At 40.4% G+C, this 18,644-nt stretch overlaps 1 protein-coding gene across 1 annotated transcript in view; it reads left to right on the top strand.

Moving 5' to 3' along the window:
- The window catches only part of GPC2 (glypican 2), a 210,197-nt gene extending 192,391 nt beyond the window's left edge, over positions 1-17,806 (top strand). Inside the window, exons 10-11 of the mRNA XM_053719477.1 lie at positions 9,853-10,020; positions 17,700-17,806. Coding sequence (XP_053575452.1) covers positions 9,853-10,020; positions 17,700-17,806 — 275 coding nt within the window. The remainder of the gene's footprint in view (positions 1-9,852; positions 10,021-17,699) is intronic.
- The last annotated feature ends 838 nt before the right edge of the window (positions 17,807-18,644 follow it).

The following is an 18,644-nucleotide window of genomic DNA, read 5'->3' as shown; positions in this document are numbered from 1 at the left end:
ACATAGTTCCTTTTGCGCGCATTCATCTAAGACCATTACAACTGTGCATGCTCAGTCAGTGGAATGGGGATTATACAGACTTGTCTCCGAAGATACAAGTAAATCAGAGGACCAGAGACTCACTCCGTTGGTGGCTGTCCCTGGACAACCTGTCACAAGGGATGACATTCCGCAGACCAGAGTGGGTCATTGTCACGACCGACGCCAGTCTGATGGGCTGGGGCGCGGTCTGGGGATCCCTGAAAGCTCAGGGTCTTTGGTCTCGGGAAGAATCTCTTCTACCGATAAATATTCTGGAACTGAGAGCGATATTCAATGCTCTCAAGGCTTGGCCTCAGCTAGCGAGGGCCAAGTTCATACGGTTTCAATCAGACAACATGACAACTGTTGCGTACATCAACCATCAGGGGGGAACAAGGAGTTCCCTAGCGATGGAAGAAGTGACCAAAATCATTCTATGGGCGGAGTCTCACTCCTGCCACCTGTCCGCTATCCACATCCCAGGAGTGGAAAATTGGGAAGCGGATTTTCTGAGTCGTCAGACATTGCATCCGGGGGAGTGGGAACTCCATCCGGAAATCTTTGCCCAAGTCACTCAGCTGTGGGGCATTCCAGACATGGATCTGATGGCCTCTCGTCAGAACTTCAAAGTTCCTTGCTACGGGTCCAGATCCAGGGATCCCAAGGCGGCTCTAGTGGATGCACTAGTAGCACCTTGGACCTTCAAACTAGCTTATGTGTTCCCGCCGTTTCCTCTCATCCCCAGGCTGGTAGCCAGGATCAATCAGGAGAGGGCGTCGGTGATCTTGATAGCTCCTGCGTGGCCACGCAGGACTTGGTATGCAGATCTGGTGAATATGTCATCGGCTCCACCTTGGTAGCTACCTTTGAGACGAGACCTTCTTGTTCAGGGTCCGTTCGAACATCCGAACCTGGTTTCACTCCAGCTGACTGCTTGGAGATTGAACGCTTGATCTTATCGAAGCGAGGGTTCTCAGATTCTGTTATCGATACTCTTGTTCAGGCCAGAAGCCTGTAACTAGAAAGATTTACCACAAAATTTGGAAAAAATATATCTGTTGGTGTGAATCTAAAGGATTCCCTTGGGACAAGGTTAAGATTCCTAAGATTCTATCCTTCCTTCAAGAAGGATTGGAAAAAGGATTATCTGCAAGTTCCCTGAAGGGACAGATTTCTGCCTTGTCTGTGTTACTTCACAAAAAGCTGGCAGCTGTGCCAGATGTTCAAGCCTTTGTTCAGGCTCTGGTTAGAATTAAGCCTGTTTACAAACCTTTGACTCCTCCTTGGAGTCTCAATTTAGTTCTTTCAGTTCTTCAGGGGGTTCCGTTTGAACCCTTACATTCCGTTGATATTAAGTTATTATCTTGGAAAGTTTTGTTTTTAGTTGCAATTTCTTCTGCTAGAAGAGTTTCAGAATTATCTGCTCTGCAGTGTTCTCCTCCTTATCTGGTGTTCCATGCAGATAAGGTGGTTTTACATACTAAACCTGGTTTTCTTCCAAAAGTTGTTTCTAACAAAAACATTAACCAGGAGATTATCGTACCTTCTCTGTGTCCGAAACCAGTTTCAAAGAAGGAACGTTTGTTGCACAATTTGGATGTTGTTCGCGCTCTAAAATTCTATTTAGAAGCTACAAAGGATTTTATACAAACATCTTCCTTGTTTGTTGTTTATTCCGGTAAAAGGAGAGGTCAAAAAGCAACTTCTACCTCTCTCTCTTTTTGGATTAAAAGCATCATCAGATTGGCTTACGAGACTGCCGGACGGCAGCCTCCCGAAAGAATCACAGCTCATTCCACTAGGGCTGTGGCTTCCACATGGGCCTTCAAGAACGAGGCTTCTGTTGATCAGATATGTAGGGCAGCGACTTGGTCTTCACTGCACACTTTTACCAAATTTTACAAGTTTGATACTTTTGCTTCTTCTGAGGCTATTTTTGGGAGAAAGGTTTTGCAAACCGTGGTGCCTTCCATTTAGGTGACCTGATTTGTTCCCTCCCTTCATCCGTGTCCTAAAGCTTTGGTATTGGTTCCCACAAGTAAGGATGACGCCGTGGACCGGACACACCTATGTTGGAGAAAACAGAATTTATGTTTACCTGATAAATTACTTTCTCCAACGGTGTGTCCGGTCCACGGCCCGCCCTGGTTTTTTTAATCAGGTCTGATAATTTATTTTCTTTAACTATAGTCACCACGGTACCATATGGTTTCTCCTATGCAAATATTCCTCCTTAACGTCGGTCGAATGACTGGGGTAGGCGGAGCCTAGGAGGGATCATGTGACCAGCTTTGCTGGGCTCTTTGCCATTTCCTGTTGGGGAAGAGAATATCCCACAAGTAAGGATGACGCCGTGGACCGGACACACCGTTGGAGAAAGTAATTTATCAGGTAAACATAAATTCTGTTATTCCCTATGTGTATCAGTGACATCCTGCTCTCACTGGCCTAGATTTAGAGTTCGGCGTTAGCCGTGAAAACCAGCGTTAGAGGCTCCTAACGCTGGTTTTAGGCTACCGCCGGTATTTGGAGTCACTCAAAATAGGGTCTAACGCTCACTTTTCAGCCGCGACTTTTCCATACCGCAGATCCCCTTACGTCAATTGCGTTTCCTATCTTTTCAATGGGATCTTCCTAACTCCGGTATTTAGAGTCGTGGCTGAAGTGAGCGTTAGAGCTCTAACGACAAAACTCCAGCCGCAGGAAAAAAGCAGGAGTTAAGAGCTTTCTGGGCTAACGCCGGTTCATAAAGCTCTTAACTACTGTATCCTAAAGTACACTAACACCCATAAACTACCTATGTACCCCTAAACTGAGGTCCCCCCACATCGCCGCCACTCGATTAAATTTTTTTAACCCCTAATCTGCCGACCGCCACCTACGTTATACTTATGTACCCCTAATCTGCTGCCCCTAACCCCGCCGACCCCTGTATTATATTTATTAACCCCTAACCTGCCCCCCACAACGTCGCCGCAAGCTACTTACAATAATTAACCCCTAATCTGCCGACTGCAAAGCGCCGCCACCTACGTTATCCTTATGTACCCCTAATCTGCTGCCCCTAACACCGCCGACCCCTATATTATATTTATTAACCCCTAATCTGCCCCCCTCAACGTCGCCGACACCTGCCTACACTTATTAACCCCTAATCTCCCGAGCGGACCTGAGCGCTACTATAATAAAGTTATTAACCCCTAATCCGCCTCACTAACCCTATAATAAATAGTATTAACCCCTAATCTGCCCTCCCTAACATCGCCGACACCTAACTTCAATTATTAACCCCTAATCTGACGACCGGAGCTCATCGCTACTATAATAAATGGATTAACCCCTAAAGCTAAGTCTAACCCTAACACTAACACCCCCCTAACTTAAATATAATTTAAATCTAACGAAATTAATTAACTCTTATTAAATAAATTATTCCTATTTAAAGCTAAATACTTACCTGTAAAATTAATCCTAATATAGCTACACTATAAATTATAATTATATTGTAGCTATTTTAGGATTAATATTTATTTTACAGGCAACTTTGAAATTATTTTAACCAGGTACAATAGCTATTAAATAGTTAAGAACTATTTAATAGTTACCTAGTTAAAATAATAACAAAATTACCTGTAAAATAAGTCCTAACCTAAGTTATAATTAAACCTAACACTACCCTATCAATAAATTAATTAAATAAAATACCTACAATTACCTACAATAAAACCTAACAGTACACTATCAATACATTAATTAAATACAATTTCTACAAATAACTACAATTACATAAACTAACTAAAGTACAAAAAATAAAAAAGAACTAAGTTACAAAAAATAAAAAAATATTTACAAACATAAGAAAAATATTACAACAATTTTAAACTAATTACACCTACTCTAAGCCCCCTAATAAAATAACAAAGACCCCCAAAATAAAAAAATGCCCTACCCTATTCTAAATTAATAAATTTAAAAGCTCTTTTACCTTACCAGCCCTGAACAGGGCCCTTTGCGGGGCATGCCCCAAGAAATTCAGCTCTTTTGCCTGTAAAAAAAAACATACAATACCCCCCCCCCAACATTACAACCCACCACCCACATACCCCTAATCTAACCCAAACCCCCCTTAAATAAACCTAACACTAAGCCCCTGAAGATCATCCTACCTTGTCTTCACCATACCAGGTTCACCGATCGGTCCAGAAGAGCTCCTCCGATGTCCTGATCCAAGCCCAAGCGGGGGGCTGAAGAGGTCCATGATCCGGCTGAAGTCTTCATCCAAGCGGGCCAGAAGAGGTCTTCCATCCGATTGAAGTCTTCATCCAAGCGGCATCCATCCGGAGCGAAGCGGCAGCATCCTGAAGACCTCCACCGCGGAACATCCATCCTGGCCGACGACTGAACGACGAATGACGGTTCCTTTAAATGACGTCACCCAAGATGGCGTCCCTCGAATTCCGATTGGCTGATAGGATTCTATCAGCCAATCGGAATTAAGGTAGGAAAATTCTGATTGGCTGATGGAATCAGCCAATCAGAATCAAGTTCAATCCGATTGGCTGATCCGATCAGCCAATCAGATTGAGCTCGCATTCTATTGGCTGTTCCGATCAGCCAATAGAATGCGAGCTCAATATGATTGGCTGATTGGATCAGCCAATCGGATTGAACTTGATTCTGATTGGCTGATTCCATCAGCCAATCAGAATATTCCTACCTTAATTCAGATTGGCTGATAGAATCCTATCAGCCAATCGGAATTCGAGGGACGCCATCTTGGGTGACGTCGTTTAAAGGAACCGTCATTCGTCGTTCAGTCGTCGGCCAGGATGGATGTTCCGCGGTGGAGGTCTTCAGGATGCTGCCGCTTCGCTCCGGATGGATGCCGCTTGGATGAAGACTTCAATCGGATGGAAGACCTCTTCTGGCCCGATTGGATGAAGACTTCAGCCGGATCATGGACCTCTTCAGCCCCCCGCTTGGGCTTGGATCAGGACATCGGAGGAGCTCTTCTGGACCGATCGGTGAACCTGGTATGGTGAAGACAAGGTAGGATGATCTTCAGGGGCTTAGTGTTAGGTTTATTTAAGGGGGGTTTGGGTTAGATTAGGGGTATGTGGGTGGTGGGTTGTAATGTTGGGGGGGGGTATTGTATGTTTTTTTTTACAGGCAAAAGAGCTGAATTTCTTGGGGCATGCCCCGCAAAGGGCCCTGTTCAGGGCTGGTAAGGTAAAAGAGCTTTTAAATTTATTAATTTAGAATAGGGTAGGGCATTTTTTTATTTTGGGGGTCTTTGTTATTTTATTAGGGGGCTTAGAGTAGGTGTAATTAGTTTAAAATTGTTGTAATATTTTTCTTATGTTTGTAAATATTTTTTTATTTTTTGTAACTTAGTTCTTTTTTATTTTTTGTACTTTAGTTAGTTTATGTAATTGTAGTTATTTGTAGAAATTGTATTTAATTTATTTATTGATAGTGTAGTGTTAGGTTAATTGTAGGTAATTGTAGGTATTTTATTTAATTAATTTATTGATAGGGTAGTGTTAGGTTTAATTATAACTTAGGTTAGGACTTATTTTACAGGTAATTTAGTTATTATTTTAACTAGGTAACTATTAAATAGTTCTTAACTATTTAATAGCTATTGTACCTGGTTAAAATAAATACAAAGTTACCTGTAAAATAAATATAAATCCTAAAATAGCTATAATATAATTATAATTTATAGTGTAGCTATATTAGGATTTATTTTACAGGTAAGTATTTAGCTTTGAATAGGAATAATTTATTTAATAAGAGATAATTAATTTCGTTAGATTTAAATTATATTTAATTTAGGGGGTTGTTAGTATTAGGGTTAGACTTAGCTTTAGGGGTTAATACATTTATTAGAATAGCGGTGAGCTCCGGTCGGCAGATTAGGGGTTAATAATTGAAGTTAGGTGTCGGCGATGTTAGGGAGGGCAGATTAGGGGTTAATACTATTTATGATAGGGTTAGTGAGGCGGATTAGGGGTTAATAACTTTATTATAGTAGCACTCAGGTCCGCTCGGCAGATTAGGGGTTAATAAGTGTAGGCAGGTGTCGGCGACGTTGAGGGGGGCAGATTAGGGGTTAATAAATATAATATAGGGGTCGGCGGTGTTAGGGGCAGCAGATTAGGGGTACATAAGGATAACGTAGGTGGCGGCGCTTTGCGTTTGGCAGATTAGGGGTTAATTATTGTAAGTAACTGGCGGCGACGTTGTGGGGGGCAGGTTAGGGGTTAATAAATATAATATAGGGGTCGGCGGTGTTAGGGGCAGCAGATTAGGGGTACATAGGGATAATGTAAGTAGCGGCGGTTTACGGAGCGGAAGATTAGGGGTTAATAATATAATGCAGGGGTCAGCGATAGCGGGGGCGGCAGCAGATTAGGGGTTAATAAGTGTAAGGGTAGGGGTGTTTAGACTCGGGGTACATGTTAGAGTGTTAGGTGCAGACGTAGGAAGTGTTTCCCCATAGGAAACAATGGGGCTGCGTTAGGAGCTGAACGCTGCTTTTTTGCAGGTGTTAGGTTTTTTTTCAGCTCAAACAGCCCCATTGTTTCCTATGGGAGAATCGTGCACAAGCACGTTTTTGAGGCTGGCCGCGTCCGTAAGCAACTCTGGTATCGAGAGTTGCATTTGCGGTAAAAATGCTCTACGCTCCTTTTTTGGAGCCTAACGCAGCATTTTTTTGAACTCTCGATACCAGAGTTAATTTTATGGTGCGGCCAGAAAAAAGCCCGCGTAGCGTTAACAGCCCATCTACCGCCAAACTCCAAATCTAGGCCACTGTGTGTATATAGCAGGTATATTCCCTATGTGTATCAGTGATATCCTGCAGTCACTGTGTGTATATAGCAGGTATATTCCCTATGTGTATCAGTGACATCCTGCAGTCACTGTGTGTATATAGCAGGTATATTCCCTATGTGTATCAGTGATATCCTGCAGTCACTATGTGTATATAGCAGGTATATTCCCTATGTGTTATCAGTGATATCCTGCAGTCACTGTGTGTATATAGCAGGTATATTCCCTATGTGTATCAGTGACATCCTGCAGTCACTGTGTGTATATAGCAGGTATATTCCCTATGTGTATCAGTGACATCCTGCGGTCACTGTGTGTATATAACAGGTATATTCCCTATGTGTATCAGTGACATCCTGCAGTCACTGTGTGTATATATCAGGTATATTCCCAATGTGTAACAGTTATATCCTGCAGTCACTGTGTGTATATAGCAGGTATATTCCCTATGTGTATCAGTGACATCCTGCAGTACCTGTGTGTATATAGCAGGTATATTAACTATGTGTATCTGTGACATTCTTCAGTCACTGTGTGTATATAGCAGGTATATTAACTATGTGTATCTGTGACATCCTGCAGTCACTGTGTGTATATAGCAGGTATATTAACTATGTGTATCTGTGACATTCTGCAGTCACTGTGTGTATATAGCAGGTATATTCCTTATGTGTATCAGTGACATCCTGCAGTCACTGTGTGTATATAGCAGGTACAGTATATTCCTTATCTGTATCACTGATATCCTGCAGTCAATGTGTGTATATAGCAGGTATATTCCCTATGTGTATCAGTGACATCCTGCAGTACCTGTGTGTATATAGCAGGTATATTAACTATGTGTATCTGTGACATCCTGCAGTCACTGCATGTATATTCCCTATGTGTATCAGTAACATTCTGCAGTCACTGTGTGTATATAGCAGGTATATTCCCTATGTGTATCAGTGACATCCTGCAGTCACTGTGTGTATATAGCAGGTATATTCCCTATGTGTTATTAGTGATATCCTGCAGTCACTGTGTGTCTATAGCAGGTATATTCCCTATGTGTATCAGTGACATCCTGCAGTCACTGTGTCTATATAGCAGTTATATTCCCTATGTGTATCAGTGACATCCTGCAGTCACTGTGTGCATATAGCAGATATATTCCCTATGTGTATCAGTTACATCCTGCAGCCATTGTGTGTATATAGCAGGTACATTCCTTATGTGTATCAGTGACATCCTGCAGTCACTGTGTGTATATAGCAGGTATATTCCCTATGTGTATTAGTGACATCATGCAGTCACTGTGTGTATATAGCAGGTGCAGTATATTTCTTATGTGTATCACTGATATCCTGCAGTCACTGTGTGTATATAGCAGGTATATTCCCTATGTGTATCAGAGACATCCTGCAGTTACTGTGTGTATATAGCAGGTATATTCTCTATGTGTATCAGTTACATCATGCAGTCACTGTGTGTATATAGCAGGTATATTCTCTATGTGTATCAGTTACATCCTGCAGTCACTGTGTGTATATAGCAGGTATATTCCTTATGTGTACCAGTGATATCCTGCAGTCACTGTGTGTATATAGCAGGTATATTCTCTATGTGTATCAGTGACATTCTTGTGCCACTGTGTGTATATAGCAGGTATATTGCCTATAAAAGTAAACTGTGGGCATCCTACAGTGGGAAGGACAGTTATACACATGAATCTTGTAAGTCTTTTATACCTAGGTATATTCCCTATGGGACATCTTGCAGTCACTGTGTGTATATAGCAGGTATATTCCCTATGTGTATCAGTGACATACTGCAGTCACTGTGTGTATATAGCAGGTATATTGCCTATGTGTATCAGTGACAACATGCAGTCACTGTATGTATATAGCAGGTATATTCCTTATGTGTATCAGTGACATCCTGCAGTCACTGTGTGTATATAGCAGGTATGTTCCCTATGTGTATCAGTGACAACCTGCAGCCACTGTGTGTATATTGCAAGTATGTTCCCTATGTGTATCAGTGACATCCTGCAGTCACTGTGTGTATATAGCAGGTATATTCCCTATCTGTATCAGTGACATCCTGCAGTCACTGTGTGTATATAGCAAGTATGTTCCCTATGTGTATCAGTGACATCCTGCAGTCATTGTGTGTATATAGCAGGTATGTTCCCTATGTGTATCAGTGACATCCTGCAGTTACTGTGTCTATATAGCAGGTATATTCCTTATGTGTATCAGTGACATCCTGCAGTCATTGTGTGTATATAGCAGTTATATTCCCTATGTGTATAAGTGACATCCATTAGTCACTGTGTTTATAGCAGATATAATCCCTGTAGATTTTAGGGATATAATGCAGTCATCATACAACTTTAACATAGAAAAAGTGTACAAGATTTTAATTAACCGCCTGATCATCCTACTGCTGCCCATAAGACCCCCTACTCGGGGACTCCCTCAGAAAACAAGGGACCTCTCACACAAGAGACTCCCTAACCTATCACCTACAAAGGAACACCTACCCAAGCGACCTCATAACTTATCTTCTCCTTTATTTAAGGCCCTTCCCAACCTAACGATTTGTAACCATTATTTGTAGAGCTATGCTAACCAAAGTCAAATAAGCTTAATAGTTCCATGCATCTATCAAACATTTCCTCCAAACTCTATTATCCTCTGACCAAATGTTTTTGTGTTTTTTTTTTTTTTAACTTTAAAGTTATATATTTAGAGGGTTTACACCATTTAACTTTCTTAATTTTTTTCTCTTTTTATGGTGTCTGTTTAGTTTATCCTTATTTTGTTTTTGCAAATACCCATATTCTATTTTTAATAAGTTTATCTGTATTTCGAAAAGCTATACTTTTATCATTTGACTGGCAGATTGGTATATTTTCTTTTTACAATTGTTATTCCACCCATCACCTGGATTACTTTGTTGGCAAACATGAATAAAGACCAAAAACATTTTTTTTGTTTCCTTACCCAGATGATGATAGCAGTAGTTCTGGTGGAGGAGAGACTGTTACTGATAAACCTTTGATAAGTACACAAACTGCAGAGACAGTTCAAAAAGAACATCCATTAAAGCCAAAGAAAAAGAACAAAAAAGAAAAGGATAGCAAAAAAGAAAGAACATGGTATAATAGGGCGAATGGCAAGTCCACAAATATATTAGTAACCTTGACATTGATAATAGGCCTTCTGGTATTTGTGTGATGTGAAATGTGTTTGTATGTGTAATGTAATTTCATACACATTCTGCCTTATCCTTTACCTTTCTTTTATACCATCTCCCATTTGCAACCCCTCTGATGATTGCATGGTGCCCCTGATTTACTGTCATATCTTAGTGTCTCTCTGTTGTCTCATTCTTATCTTACTTTTAATCCTCATGTTTTCTTTCATATAATGATGAGAGTCCACGAACCTTGACATGTTGGAGAAAATTCCTGCCTCTAGGAGGAGGCAAAGAACCCCAACAACAAGAACTTTTAATCTCTCCCACCTCTCTTTACTACTTTCTTTGTTTTTTGCCTCCCAGGAGTGTGGGTGAAGTTAGAGGTGTTCCAGTTCTTTCATTTTGGATTATTTTATGGGATCTCAGACCCATTACCCTTTGCCAATTCAGAAGACAGGGGTACAGGAGTATTAGGTTATGTGCACAGCATCTCCCTATGAGAATTCAGCCATAACTCCCCTCAGGTGTCGCAGTTAACGTCCCTTAGTCTCCTCCTGTTGGATTTAAGGTACTTTCCTCTCATATCCTCTGTTGTTACCTGCACATCACTGGATGGGCCCTCTACTGGATACAGCTGCAGTTTTGCTTGTAAACACTCACACAGCCCACAGGCTATTTGTAGATACTTGAGCATAGCCAGGGGCTTAGTCTACCTACCTGCAGACACTTCCCACTATTGCAGTAAAAAACTGTTTGGTATCTATTTTATATTGTTTAGGGGTTATGGGGCACTATAGGCTCTCCCATTAACTTCAGCAACTATTTAAGAGGCAAATAGAATTTTTTTAAAAACCGGCAAAGCGCTGAATTCAGTCTCTCCTTATCACTGGGAGTGTTTTCAATGATTGGGAAGAAATTGGTGCTCTTTTCTTCCCGTCAGAGCAGTTGTTTTTGTGCAGCAGGGAATTTCTCTGGAATTATTACAATGTTTTTTTCTGCAAATTCTCTAAAATTTGGTCCCTGGAGGTGTTGAGTACCTCACATAACAAGACCTGCTGAGAGGGTATATTAATGGGAGGGGTCTATAGGCTCTATATTTTCCCTCAGATATACCCTCAAAGAGGGTATATTTCTGGAAGAGTTGCAACTATCTAGGCTTAGCAGTAGAAGGTTTTTTTTCACTTTTCTGTTTTTATTTATAACAAATTTCTGTCTGTATTATACAATTGTTATCATTATTCGCTTTTTTCTCACTGTTTGCTTTCTGCAAAATAATTTTATTGTTATGTAGTCTAAGATTTCTGTTCCCACTGTCCCAATGTCAGACTCTTCAAAAGGTAGATCTGCTAATCTTAGCTCTCTTCATTTTCTATGAGTACTTTGCAAAGCTGTGCCAGTATTTTAAATTAATCAGCTATATAATAGTTGTGCTAATCATTTCATGCATGTAAATCAGCCTTCAGCCAATCATATACTTTAAAAACATAAGTTATGCTTATCAGATAAATTCCTTTCCTTCCGGATAGGGAGAGTCCACGGCTTCATTCCTTACTGTTGGGAAAATACAACACCTGGCCACCAGGAGGAGGCAAAGACACCCCAGCCAAAGGCTTAAATATCCCTTCCACTTCCTCATTACCCCAGTCATTCTTTGCCTTTCGTCACGTTAGGAGGTGGCAGAGAAGTGTCAGAAGATTCAGAGAGTCCTGAAAAAGGGCATCTGCCCTTCGAGATAGGACTGGAGTTTTAAGTAGTCATGTCAACCTCTCAGTGAGAGTATTGATGAAAGTTAGATTCTGGAGATGCAGGGAAAGTTTTTCTGCGAAACCATGCAGACTTCTGCTAACAGCTCCTAAGCAATCAGTGTTGACGAGTTTTACTGCCTGCTTTCTCTCACTCAAGTCCATGTCAGGAGCACTGCTATAAGACTGTCACACTTGAGTGGCTGTGTTCTGTTCCACAGCATGGATCTTGGAGGTAAGATCGTTTCAATTTTTACACAAACAACGCTATAACAGGGTCACAGTGTGGCTCCTTTATACCTTGATAGGATCCAGGGTTAATATCCTCTGAAGCAGGTTTATTAAACAGTTGGGGTTAATTAATCAGTGTATTAATTATTTACATGTTGCTTTGTGTGATTTTTTCCTGGGCTGATAGACTGTGTGTTTTTGGCTGGAACAACCAGGTTTCACTTTTAAGTTTCACTTTCATTTTTGAAAGTGTTGCACAGCTCCTATTACTTGCTGTACTTGTAATAACAGGGGAAGTACTGTCTTGCACTCCATGTGACCTGGTGTGGTCTATGTTTATTTCCTCCATTCCGGTTGAGACTTGAACCTGAGGAGAGCGTTTTTTCTGTTAACTGTCTGGGTCTAGGAGGTGGTGAGTGCCCCAGCCATTGGGAGTATAAAGGTGCAGTTTTCTAAAATAAAAAACAATTTTATTTGTGTCCTTCTGTGGGTATAACCTGAGCTATGGTGGATTCTGACATGTTAGAAGGTACTCCTTCTGTACTAAATTATACCTGTTTATATTGTGAGGAGGCCATTGTTTTCCCGCCCACTCAATTATGTTCCATATGCCTTAACACCGTTATAAAGTGTAAGAAGGGAGACAAGCCTGCTAAGGCTCTTAGTCCCTCTGAGCCGTCTACCTCTCAGGACTCTGCGTCCCGTGAGATTACTACCCTTGCTACATTATCAACTCCACATGCAGTTCCCCATAGCACATCTAATCCTCCATCCGGAGGGGGCCTTTTTCCTGCGGACTTTACCATGCAGTTACAAACGGCGGTGTCTGCGACCCTCATTGCATTACCTCGCTCTAATAAACGCAAGAGAAAGGTTAAGCATAGCTCTCCTGACCCGGAGTCACTGAATATTTATCGGATTTAGCTATTATGTCCCAGTTATCCGATGATGAGTTAACCTCTGTAGCTTCAGAGGGTGAACTTTCTGGGTCGGAGTCCTTAGTGTCTAAGCCTCCTGCTGCGGTGGAATCATCCTTTAATTTAAAATTGAGCACTTGCGTTTTTTATCAAAGGAGGTTCTGTCTACGTTAGAGGTTCCAGAGGCCGCACTGCCTGAAGAACCTATGATACCTAAATTAGACAGAGTTTACATAGACAGGAAAGTTCCTTTGACTTTTCCTGTGCCGGTTAAGATGGCGAACATTATTAAGAACGAATAGGAAATAATTGGTTCTTCTTTTTCCCCCTCGTCTTCTTTTAAAAGGTTGTTCCCGGTCCCGGACTCTCAACTGGATTTGTGGGGCTCCATTCCTAAGGTGGATGGTGCTATATCTACACTTGCTAAACATACTACTATACCTCTTAAGGATAGTTCTTCGTTCAGAGAGCCGATGATTAAGAAAATGGAAACCTTTCTGAGAAAGATGTTTCAACATATGGGATTTTTGTTTCAACCGGCGGCTGCAGTTTCCGCGGTTGCCGGAGCGGCTACCTACTGGTGCGACTCTTTGTCGGAACTCATTGAGGTGGAGTCTCCCCTCGAGGATATTCAAGACAGAATTAAAGCTCTGAGAATTGCTAATTCTTTTATCTGTGATGCGAACATGGAAATTATTCGGCTAAATGCAAAGGCCTCTGGCTTTGCGGTCCTAGCCTGCTGGGCACTCTGGTTGAAGTCTTGGTCTGCGTATATGACTTCTAAGTCCAGACTCCTTTCTCTTCCCTTCAAGGGAAAGATTTTATTTGGTCCAGGCCTGGACTGCAATATTTCTACAGTTACCGGAAGCAAGGGTGCTTTCCTACCGCAAGATAAGAAGAGCAAGTCTAAGGGACGTCAATCTTCTAATTTTCGTTCCTTTCGTTCTGACAAATCCCAACGACAACAATCCTCCTCCAAACCCAAGCAACCCAAGAGTACTTGGAAGCCGGCTCAGTCCTGGAATAAATCCAAGCAGAATAAGAAGCCCATTGATAACAAATTGGCATAAAGAGGCAGCCCCCGTTCCGGGATTGGATCATGTAGGGGGCAGACTGTCTCTTTTTTCAGACGCCTCGTTCAAGGACGTACAGGATCCATGGTTCCTGGAGGTGGTATCTCAGGGATACAAGATAGGCTTCAAATATCATGCGCCAAGGGGCATATTCCTTCTCTTAAATCTATCTACCAGACCAGAAAAGAGGGATGCCTTTCTAGGGTGCGTTTGGGATCTATCCTCCTTAGGAGTTGTTGTCCCAGTGCCTATCGAAGAAAGAGGTTTGGGGTTTTATTCAAACCTTTTCGTGGTTGCAAAGAAGGAGGGAACTTTCCACCAATTCTGGACCTAAAGTGTTTAAACACATTTCTCAGTGTCCCTTCCTTCAAGATGGAGACGATAAGGTCCATCCTTCCTTTAATTCAGGAAGGCCAGTTTATGACCATTATAGATCTGAAGGACGCTTACCTTCATGTTCCAATCCACAGGGAACACTTTCAGTTCCTAAGAGCAGTGGCTTCCTCTTTTGCCGTTAAGAACGAGGCCTCTATGGATCAGATTTGTAAGGTGGCTACCTGGTCCTCCTTACATACTTTGTCAAAATTTTACAATTTTAATGTTTTTGCTTCAGCTGAAGCAGCTTTCGGGAGAAATGTTTTGCAGGCTGTGGTGCCCTCAGAATAGGGTCCGCCTTTTCCTTTTTGTTTCCTCCCGTTATTCATTCAGTGTCCTCTGGAGCTTGGGTATAGTTTTCCCAACAGTATGGAATGACTCTCCCTATCTTAGGAAGGAAAACAAAATTTATGCTTACCAGATAAATTCCTTTTCTTCCGGATAGGGAGAGTCCACGACCCTCGCACATTTTTTCTTGTCTATGGCGGTCCCCTATTATTTATTTTATTCTTTTGGCACCATTTATACTCTAATGTTTCTCCTACTTTTCCTTGTTCCCTTGGCAGAATGACTGGGGTAATGAGGAAGTGGGAGGGATATTTAAGCCTTTGGCTGGGGTGTCTTTGCCTCCTCCTGGTGGCCAGGTGTTGTATTTCCCAACAGTAAGGAATCAGGAAGGAAAGGAATTTATCTGGTAAGCATAAATTATGTTTTCAAGGTATTTGATTGGAAAGGACGCAAAAGTAGATATATGTTTATATATGTTTGTGTATGTACACATACATTTTTACACATATAAACACGTAAATACACCTGTATACACATATATACCCATGTTTACATACACACATATACATATTTATTCAAATATTTATATACTTCCCAGTCAAACACTGTGCCATATACCATATCCCTTTTAAAACATACTTATCAATTTAAATGTTATATTTTTTTAGTAAAAATATTTTAAAATAATATGTATGTATGCGTCTAATACTTTACTTTAATATGTTTTAGATGTTTTTTGTTAAAAAAAATTCAACCCCTACACTTCAGGTCTCAAGTCGTGCTAATTCTTCAAGCTCTTTTTGGGCCATAACTTTCAATATCAGTGCTATTTAGTGAGGTGGCAATATCCATTGAAAGTAATGGGTGCGCTAGAGCGATGTAGGCCTCGCTAAACCTTCTCTGGTAAATCCGATTTACTATGGACTTATAATATCAAGTTGCACACTAATATTAGCACAGTCCAGCTATACTGGTTATCATGTCCCATGCTATCATTAGTGTTTTACTTGTAATCTGGCCCCATATTGGGTGTCTGAATCTGTTCAGTGATCCAATTATAGAACTGATGCAAAGTAATGAGCAAAATTATACTACTTACAAAGACAATATTTGTATTGTTTTTGCACTTTTAAAGGGACATAAAACCCAAATTTTAACTTTCATTTTTCAAATTGAGCATATAATTTAAAAAAAAGTTTCCAATTTACTTCTATTATCAAATGTTCTTCCTTCTCATGTTATTCTTTTTTGAAGAGATATCTAGATAGGTAGCGTGCACATTTCTGTAGCACTACATGACAGGAAATAGTGCTGCCATCTAGTGCACTTGCTAATGTATAACATAATGTATATAACCCTCAGTGTCCCAGGATGTTAGCTTGGGCAGACAAAGTGATGTTATCCCATTCATTACAGTGACACAGCCGAAACTTGTATCCTTGGAAATCTGTTTTATTAAGATAACTACAGGGGTAAAATAGCACTTCTTATCACGCTTTAAATGCCATAAAACAATAAAAACTCCACTTTCTTAGACTCTGATCAATTAGCAGTCAGGAAATCTAGAATTTGGGAATTATGACCAATCAGCAGCCTGATGGTAAGCCAGCCAATAGCACAATGTCCACTGCAACAGTTCCTGATTGGTTACTAACTTTACTTGTAAATGGCTAGAACAAAACCAATCAAATAAATGTGTTTCAGCCAATCAGAGGAGTGCCTAATTTCTATTAAGTTTAACACTGAGTTTGTCTGGCTGCAGATTCTTGTTATTCTTGCCCTCTCTCAATACATATACCAGCAAGGGGAGGTAGGGAGCTTGCTGAACTTATTGTTTTATTAGTGTAGCAGCTCCAGCTTTCCCTGGTAACACTGTAGAACACATATTTTAAAATTCACTACTAATTATTACAATAAATGTTAAATTATGCAGAATCATCAGCACCATAAATGAGTTCACTTATTATTTATTGGAACATCTTGTACAATACAGCAGCAAAAAAGTCAAGTAACGTTTCGGGATAGTCTCCCTCAATCATGCTCATACAATACATCTAGCCTTATATAGGGTTCTCATATTAACCCTGACTCTGCTGCTTCCTTTCTAATGTGCAACACCACAACCTAGTGGTTAACATTTAAATTCTCAACCAAAAACATTAATTCAAAACATTTATTTTAAATATAACCAATTACTCACTAGATGATGCATATTGATTTAACCACTATAATAATTTATTTAATATTAAAGGAATACTGAGAGGTCTAGCTACCTATTGAGACCTTTAGGTGTCATAGATTGTAACTTGTGTATCCAAAAGGACTCCTTTTGTTTGAGTAGCGATTCCCTATCACCGCCTCTCCTTAATTTACTTACTCCATCAATTACTTGCCACCGTAGCTGGCTTATGTTATGGTTTGCTTCAATAAAATGGCTTAACACAGGGACTTCGATGTCTCTACATCTAATATTAGATCTGTGTTGACTCAGCCTGTCTCGCACCTTTCTAACTGTTTCACCTAGGTAAATCTTAGAACACGGACATTTTATCAAGTATACAACACAGGATGAGTCACACATATAGAAATGTCTTATTGAAAATTGTTTCCCTGTTTGGGTATGCAGAAACTCCTTTCCCTTTATTACTGCACTACAACTAGCACATCCCAAACAGGAGTAAGTGCCGGATCTCCTTGATGTCAAATATGTTTGGTTTTCTTTTAGCTTTGAGCCTACATCATTCCTGACTATCATGTCCCCTATGTTAGGGACCCTCCTGTAAGCCATCATGGGGGGGTTCTGAAAGGCCGGTTTTTCAGGGTTACAATTTCTCAATACACTATAATGTCTATTTATAATTCTATTCATTTCCTTAGCATATGGATAATATTGAGTTACACAAACCAAACACTCTGAATTGCTTTTATTTTTTAATTGATTTTTCTCTTCTTTTTTAAACCTCTCTAACTCTAACTTTCTTTTTTGTTTGGATATCCTCTCTCTTTATTTTTTTTGCAATTTCTTGCAGCCTATGATCCATTACTGAACCCTCTGTGCCAATTCTCTTCACCCTCATCAGTTGACTTCAGGGTAGAGAGTTTTTTAATGGATCTTGGTGGAAGCTTTGATAATTGAGTAGAGTATTCCTGTCTGTAGGTTTCCTATGTAAATCTATTTGCAGAATACCAGAGCCATCTTTATACACTTCTATGTCCAGAAATGCTTTTCTCTCTTCACTGAAATCGAGTGTAAATTTTAGATCTCTCACTGCCTCATTGAACTGTTTAACAAATTCTAATTCTAACTGTCTAACAAATCCAATGTCACCCCACCACACGCCAAAAATATAATCTATAAAACGCCATCATGCTGCCCCATAGTGCATGAATAAATGATTCTCATATACGTATCTCTCTTCAAAGTAGCCCATGAACAAATTGGCGTATGATGGGGCAATATTGACCCCATAGCTTTTCCTTTCATTTGTTGGTACCAAGTATCCCTAAACAGGAAATAATTCCAATACAACACAATTCTCATAAGATCTTCAAAAAAGTTAAATTGCATATCATTGTATTTGTTTTTTAACATATACATACTGGCCCCTATACCACTTTCATGTTTGATGACAGTATATAAGCTAATGACATCCAATGTATAAAGTATATACTTGGTATCTTGTAGGGGTAAATTCTTTAATTCTTCTAAGAAATCACTAGTGTCTTTTACATATGAGGTGATATTCAATACCTCTGGTTGTAATATCTTACGGCTAAATTACGAGTTTTGGGTTACGGTGTGGTACAGCTATACAGCTGAAAAATTGGACATTGAGCGTGGAATAGCCAGTAATGCATATTACGAGTCTCAGCGTTATAGACTGTAACACAAGCATTTTAGCCTTAACGCAACCCTCCATTCCGCACTCAAAAAATGAGTGCATGATTTTCCATAGCGCCATATTACAGGTTGT

Source organism: Bombina bombina, chromosome 6, assembly GCF_027579735.1.
Source record: "Bombina bombina isolate aBomBom1 chromosome 6, aBomBom1.pri, whole genome shotgun sequence".
Taxonomy (NCBI): Eukaryota; Metazoa; Chordata; class Amphibia; order Anura; family Bombinatoridae; genus Bombina; species Bombina bombina.
Note: the sequence above shows the minus strand (reverse complement) of the source record. Positions and strands in the feature narration are given on the sequence as shown.